The sequence below is a fragment of the Strongylocentrotus purpuratus genome, unplaced genomic scaffold, assembly GCF_000002235.5.
Source record: "Strongylocentrotus purpuratus isolate Spur 01 unplaced genomic scaffold, Spur_5.0 spur5_scaffold_4, whole genome shotgun sequence".
Taxonomy (NCBI): domain Eukaryota; kingdom Metazoa; phylum Echinodermata; class Echinoidea; order Camarodonta; family Strongylocentrotidae; genus Strongylocentrotus; species Strongylocentrotus purpuratus.
Window position 1 is genome coordinate 25,724,950 of NW_022145610.1, and position 8,246 is coordinate 25,733,195.

At 36.4% G+C, this 8,246-nt stretch overlaps 1 protein-coding gene across 1 annotated transcript; it reads right to left on the reverse strand.

Moving 5' to 3' along the window:
- Positions 1-2,877: 2,877 nt before the first annotated feature.
- Positions 2,878-7,630, reverse strand: LOC594165 (TNF receptor-associated factor 1). The gene is made up of 2 exons (XM_030997263.1): positions 7,616-7,630; positions 2,878-7,052 (listed from the first exon to the last, which is right to left on the reverse strand). Exons 1-2 carry the CDS (start codon positions 7,628-7,630, stop codon positions 5,814-5,816), a joined length of 1,254 nt encoding a protein of 417 aa, XP_030853123.1. The 3' UTR covers positions 2,878-5,813.
- Between the last annotated feature and the right edge of the window lie 616 nt (positions 7,631-8,246).

The following is an 8,246-nucleotide window of genomic DNA, read 5'->3' on the forward strand; positions in this document are numbered from 1 at the left end:
TCTTCCTCATACCACTTGTAATCTTTAGTATTAGTTCATCTTCGTGATAGGCTACAACGCCTTTTGAAGATTACCAGAAGAAGAAGAAGAAGATATATCGAGGATCATGAAAGTAATCAATTTGTTCTTTTAAATGCGTGTACATGTAACATAGTTTTTTGATATTTAATCTTAAGTCAAGTTCTGACAAAAATATGAGGGATGCTGAACTGGATAGTAAATTGAAGGGGGGGGGGGGGGAATAAAATGATGTAGTTCAATAGTAATTAAGACTGTATTAATATAATTAATATTAATAATAATAACAATATTAAAAATAGTAAGAATAATGACAATGATCATGATAATAGCAGTAATAATAATGATAATACAGGTAGTAGTAAAAACAACAACAATAATGTCCAATGTAAGATAAAGTACTCATAAAACTCAGTATATACCTGTGCTTTACATAATAAAATAGCATGTTGATATTATTGAATATTTTTTTCTTCAAAATCTACAGTAAATTTTTACAACTGAAAGATTTGAATTCAAGAGACAGCACCCCCCCCCCCCCATCCATTTGTCATCCTTTTGTTTGATGTCATGTTGGATTTAAAAAGACTTTATAGAAACAAAATATGTTCATAAATGAGTTCATAAATGTTAATAAATCAGTTAATACTGCTGAATTCTGTTCTTTTCATTTTCTTATTTTGTGAAATATATGTGACGATGCTGGTGATTATGATGATGTAGGCACTAGGCACTCTGTAATGATAATGCTGTATGACTGAGGTGAGATGGGGGCTGATGCAGTCTTGTGTAGAATTGAGTATGGTGTTCGACCTTTTGATGTTTGTTTATATCTGGCATCAGCGAGATAGATTTAACCATCTTTCCTGATGAGAGAGAAAGCGGAAATGTAACAAGAGAGTGGGCAAGACTATGTATAAATGCTGTATAAAAAATGGTTTACAATAAAGATGAAAGGGGGGGGGGGTTAAATAAAGAATAAGTCGATGCCGAAATGATGAAAGCATAGGTAATTGGGGTAATAGAGCCTATGGAAATGTCACTATTAGACGGAGTCCCTGTATTGAAAATGTTACTGTTGGGGGGGGGGGGGGGATTAAAAAAAAATCAGTGGCGACGAATGCAAGAATGAAAAGAACGAGACAAAATTGAAATTTCATTGGGGATAGGGCACAATATGAAGATCATTGAAGTCGAGGTGAGAATGATTCATTAATTGGACACTAAAAATATGAAAATATCACTTGTTAAGTGGGCTAAATGATCAGTGCAATTTGTCTGATTTAAAAAATATTTAAGTTAATAAAGGAACAAAAAAAAAGAGGTAAAAAATGAATTGAGTGAAATGGGGTCATTATTTTTGCCTTTTAACTGAACTGAATTTTTTAAGATGTACTTTCCATCCTGGTGACGGTGAAGTTTGTGGCCCCAACTAAGTCAACCATTTAAAAGTCTTCCCCCCCCCTCCCCATCCCACACACCTCCCCAACTCTGACCTTTGTTCTACATTTATCCGGCCCAATTAGGATTCTGTCGATATAGTAACGCATGCGCATTGTCTTTTTTTCATTGTGATAATATGCTAATAAGTGGAAAAGAGCTCATGAATATTCCAAATTTTAATTTAAATATTTTGCGCGCTGCGCGCAGTCCAAAATCCCCATTTCGCTGGTGCACTAAAAATTTGTCGTCTTCATAGGCTAATACACGATAAGTGGAAGCAGTGTGCACTTTTGACCCTCCAAAATCTCCCCATGGCTAGACGGATGCAGAAGCGGAGTTGCACCCCCCCTGTTAGAAAAGGGAAAGAGCGCCCTCAACGCCTTGTTTCATGAAGGGACTAGGTTTTTAGTTGTGGATAGTTTGTTTACTTTCAGCTAGGCCAATCAAGAGTCTGACGCGAACACATTGTAGGCTTTATACCTAGGTTTCATACATCTTACATATATTTGTTTTCATCTCTTGGAAATTTTAGTTTTCTCGTTTTCTGACCAATCTTATTTTCTTCCCCTTTTTGAGATTTCCTTCTTAGTCTTTCCATTCATTAAATGCATCCCTCTCCATCTCTCTCTCTTTCCTCTTCACATTCCCCTCCCTCAGTCCTCTTTCTTCCCTTATTCTCCCCCCACCCCTCCCTCTATGACTCGCCTTTTACACTCTTTGTCTCCCTCTCTGCCCTCCAAATCCTATCCTAAAACCCAATGACAACCCTACCCCTAAACTAACATCTTGGAAAAATATAGCCTTGAGTAAATGTTGCCTGAGCAAATGTTGGTTTCATCTCTTGAAACATTTTTTTTCCTTCAATTTATTACCGATATAAATGTTCTTTCCCTTTTTGAGATTTCCTTCTCCATTCTTATTCAATTCTCTCCATTCATTAAATGCACGCTCTCCATCTCTCTCTCTTCATATTCCCCTCTCTTCCTCTTCCCTCCCATCTATTCCTAAACCGATCCTAAAACCCAACGACAACCCTACCCCTAAACTACAGGTAACATCTTGGAAAAAATACAGTCTGGACTAAATGTCACCAGAACAAATGTTGGATGACCCATTATCTTCGTTTCTGTATGTCTGTCTGTCTCTTTTTTTCCCTCTCTCTCTCTCTTCTCTGCATGTCTTGTTCAATCAATATACATCTATGTTTATAAATAAATAGAGGAACTAATCATTTTAAACAATAATAATATTTAATTTTTATATAGTGCTTAATACAAATGTCTTTAAGTGCTTTACAAATATACTATTACCCCGGTCATTGGTTTCAGTGCTTGCCCGCACACAATGTGTGCACAATCTCCACTCCCTGGGGAGCATTCCATCCAGGCGTTACATGACGCTCAAAAACTGTTTGACCAACAATGACGGTCGCATCCTACCGGGTACCCATTTAACACCTGGGTGGAGAGTAGCAAGTGCAGGTTAATATCTTGCCAAAGGATATTAGTGCCGTGTTGGGATTCAAACCTTCGACCTTTGCATCTCCAAGTCAAGCGCCTTAAACCACTCGACCACTATAAACTACATATATATTTATTTAATTGTATATTTATTTACTTATTTGCACTTTATCGAAGATCACATAATTGAACGTAATGTACATGGTAATACCGGTAGTTATGACAAAACATACAATCATAAGTACCATATGTACATACAATGAAAAAGCTAAATAAAGTTCACATAAATAAAAATAAAAAAGCTAAATAAAGTGGGGGATCTACTATTTAAAGCAAAGCTTATTATGTAGGTCCCAGTTATTAATAGGTTTGTATATAGATTAGGATATCTGAATAAACACAAGATAGTTACAAAAGCATATGATTATACAAGGGTTATCTATTAGTGACCTATTTTTACTAAACATAGCGTAAACAATTGAGAAAAAAAAGGGAAAATTTCTGTGCTTTCCTCAGCATAACCAAATGTATATTGGTTAAATATATTTTAGATAGAAGCACATTTCATACAGCCTACATGACAATATTAAACACACATTAATTTCCATGTCTAACTGTATACAATATCATATATAATAATGGTTTATCAGAGATTCTCTGGACATCTACACCAAGCAAATATGTGAAATTTTAAAAGACTGTTAATATCATCCATTTACCTGTGCTATCTAAAAAAAAATTGTTTGCTAAAACAAGACTGCCGGCTAAGATTACCCCCCCCCCCCAAAAAAAAAAAAATCCTATTTTAGGAGATCTCTATGAAATGATATTTCCTATATAACTTCAGAGCCCGTTGTGTTTGTATTTACAAACACTGCTGCAAAAATTTAAAGAAGAAAGAAATGTAAATTGTTTATGAAGCAGATCAAGCGTGAGTTACTCATTAATTAACTAAATTTGAGGAGTTTCTCATTCTTTTATGCATTTTATGCAAGTAACGGCAATGCACTGCATACAAAATGAGTGAAAAATGTGTGCAACCCAGTGCACTGTACAGTCTGAAGCCACTAGGTAAAGGTCATAGAACCAATCACATCATAATCATTTTTACTACTTCTTGAGTTTTCCTGATAACATTTTACTTAAGATACAAATTACAAAACTGGGTCAGTCACAATAATCAAAACATTATGTCATCAATATCTAACATTTTAAAAATGAATGAGTTATATGATCTATCCGTACTCGTGTATAGGCTTCGAAGTTCGCTAGTGGATGCCGAGAACCTGGGTTGAGTGTGGAAAATGTAGATTAATGTCTTGCCAAAGGACCCTCGTTGCTGTGCAGTAGGGATTCAAACCTTGTCCAGCAATATATCCACTAGACCAAAATGCCTCTATGAATCTTAGTCTTAATTGGACCAAGTGTGACAAAATTCCTGCCAGAGCACTGAATAACATGGATTTTCACTATCAATTATCTCAGATTACCGTATTTAACAAAAGAAAATGCTCTCAACCCATACCTATGATAATTCTAACAACCCAGCTATTAATTAGTTCCAGACTTGACCAATGTTTGCAAAGTCATTGCAAGAAAGAATCTTTCCATCTGTGTGACTTTAGACCATACAGATGCACTGGGTTATGCACACTGCTTCCACTCCAACCTACTTTGTCTGAAAGATTCATGCTATTCAGTTTTGCAATGTCTTAAACCGTGCTCGTGTCTGAAACAAAGGAGTCTGGATTGTTAAAATGGCCCTTAATTCATATTTTATACCTCATTCACTCTAACACAAACAATATACATAATATATTCTCTATATTTTTGTGGTATTTCCGAGAAAAGGAATATTTCCATCCTTCAAGAATTAGAACAAAGAATGATAGTAGACTTCTATGACCTCTACCAACACATTGCATTACCTTTACATATCATTTCCACAAAAAAAACACAGAAGAGATGTCTAGTCGTAGTCCAGTCTAGATTCCGACTACAACTTTATCCCCTTGATAGAAATATATTGGTATGATCCTGGAATAGGATCAACATATCAACCATTTCCTATGGCCAGAAAATTGCCCCAAATTACACAAAATGAAAGAAATTATATCTTTCATGATATGATTGAAAATCTTTCAAATTCGCTTTTCACTAGTAAATTTGGTAAAAATCTAATATTGAGAAAAAAAAACACTGAAAACAACAACAAAAAATGGGGGGGGGGGGGAAATATATACCGGTATATACGTGAATATAATGCAGATAATAAGTGCAACAGTCTATTTCCACCGGCGCTTAAAATAAATCAACCCTTTAGGAAATAAGCAAAATCCTTGTAGTAATTTTTTCAATTTATGTTCACTTTTTATAAAAAGTTTCTATTCTAGTAATGAGGAAAAATACAAGTATATATATACAAAGAAGGTTTAGAGGCAACAAAAATATGAACAATCATAACAGTCCCTTTGGATATCAAGTTTACCAGATGTTAGCAGATTTTGGTTTTCAACTTAATGTACAGGAATAAAGCTGATGATTCACCGGTAATAGAAGTTCTAGACAGTTCTACACGCAGGCCTATTTATGATTATTATCATAATCCACGGCCCCGTCGATCGAAACTGCAGTATGTACATGTACAGTGTATATACAACATTTTAATAGAAGCAATGATTAAGAGAATTCAATTTCCCATATTTACAGCAAATATAATGATACCGGTATCTCTTTTCCTTTCCTTTACATTAAATTGGAAATAACAGAGACCGCGACGCGAACGCAGCTGCTGATCGGTCTCCAAAGATATTCTTCTCTTACAATAAGAGAATAAACCTTGAGGCGTTTGAATAACCAGTGACGTCGGGTTCTGTTATTTCACTTCTGGTTTTACTTGATATCAGGGACATCAGATGTCTGAGAAATGATCTTCAAGTAGACGGTGTTGTCTCGGACAAACCCTGACTTTGGATCCTCAATTATCTGGATCTTGGCAAACAGGGGGCATCCTGCTCCGATGTTCTTCTCTGTGGTAGGTTTCTTGAACGAAGAGCTTGCAGGATCAGGTCTGAAGGCCTCTACGATACTCTTGTTGATAGGATCGTCTTGGTTGACTAGCTGGAAAGTAATCCTCTCCTTGAATGGCCAAGGCAGCACTGCATCAAACGAACCTTTCATGATCGTTAGAAACAGTGAGATGTGCGTGCCCTTCCCTACGCCATCTCCCATCAGGAAAACTCGTCCACAAAGCTTGTATCCGTACTGACTGGTATAGAACGGCGGCGAATAGATCGACTTGACGTTTGTATTCATAGCATCCCTCTTCTTCTCGGTGTAATTTGCAATCTTCCAGACAAAGACTCCGCTGTAAGAGGTCTCCAACGTCAGCAGTCTCTCATCTATCTTTTCTCCATACTGACGAAGAGACGCAACAGATCGCTCAAGCTCTTGGAATTTCTTCTGCAGTTTGTCATAGATTCCCGGATCTCTGAAGTTGGGCGAAAGATTCAGCTTGTCCAACCTAGTATGAACTGCCATCACGTCTTTGTTGAACGTCGCCAAGACCCCTTGAAACAGCTCCTGTTTGTAATAGATGGATGCAAAAGCTTTGGGCATATCCTTCATTTCCTCCAAACGCTCTGAGAGACCTTCAATATCCTTCTTTACCTTTTTAAATTCTCTATCTCGATCCTTCTCACTTGCTGCTCCACGTAACTCCTTTTCCTCAGAGGACTCAAGATCATCATCTTGGAAACGTGGGAAGTAGCCATTCGAAGCTCCCTTTGCTGCTGATGCCCCTGGACTTAGGATGGCTGATGATAACTGTCTGCCTAAGGACTGTCCATCTGGTTGGTCATCGGGACTAGACCTTCCGCTGCTTCCATTCTGTCTTGGTCTTACCTCATTGCTCTCGCCAGATCTAGTCTCGAATTGGTTACTATCCATAGATATTGAATCGCTAGGACAGCCGGATTCACTCGTCTGATTTGCAGCGTACTCATCATTTTCCAGCGTGATTGGCACTTTGGGATCAAGGGCGCTGAAGACGAGTACCAACCTCAAAATCAGATTTCTCACAGATGGTTTATCACTTCTGAGGACAAGCCCACAAGTCCAGTCCCACGTTTCCTGTAAACAGAAGGAAAAAAAGAGAGAAGCATAAATGAACAGTTAGGAGATATAGAGTCAATCTGTTGTTAAATATCATAGCGTCCAGATCGTTTTCTTCCAATAGAATTTCACAAGTTTCTGCTGATTTATTTTCTATTTGTGACTAGCAACAGAACATGTATGAAACTTCACACCAAACAAAGACAATTTCAAACTAGATTTTAAATCGTCACGAGGACGATTAAGGTGGTCTGTTTTCAAGTCTTATGATAGATTATAATATTTTGTATATTGAGAAAGGGAGAAGTTATATAGACATGTAAAGAATGATCATCATCATGATGATCATGATGATGATGATCTTGATAGTGATGATGATGACGATCGATGATGATGATGATGATCATGATGATGTTGATGATTATCATCAACAGCTAGACCATGATGACAGACTGAAAAAAATGAGAGAACATTTAGATAGTATATAGTCTCAGCTTCAACATACTCAAAAATCAACAAAAATCAAGCCAAAATAAAGGCGATATTGCTCGCAAAAGACAAGAATGTAGAGATTTTGAGACAAAGTCATCTCCCATAAGGATTACACGCAAAAAGTAATGGATCAAGTGATAATAGGGTAATAATAAAGTAAATATGGTTGTTTATTACATTATTTGCGATATACGTGTTAATATTCAAAGGAGATGGTACAGTGAAAGGTCAAAAAGAAAAAGAAAGGGAAGAAGAAAAATTGTTGGAGACGCCCGTGATGATGATGATGATATAATATATTGATGATGATCATGATCATGCTGACATCTGATTGAAAAAATGAGGGAGACATGCATTTAGATAGCATATAGTCTCAGCTACAAAATACTTAAAAATCAACAAAAACCAAGTGGAAATAACAGCGATATTACTCGCAAAAGAACGGAATGTAGAATCCAGATTTGAGAAAAGTCATCTCCCATATAGAGAAATTAAGAGAGAAATTATATAGACATGTACATGTAAACAATGATGATCATAATGATGATGAAGATGATGATCTTGATAGTAATGGTGATGATGATGATGATGATTATAATGATAATGTTAATGATGATGATGATGATGTTGATGATCATGCATGATCATGATCCTGATGATTTTGATGATGATATGATGATGATGATCATGATGGTATTGATGATGATCATCATGATAGTG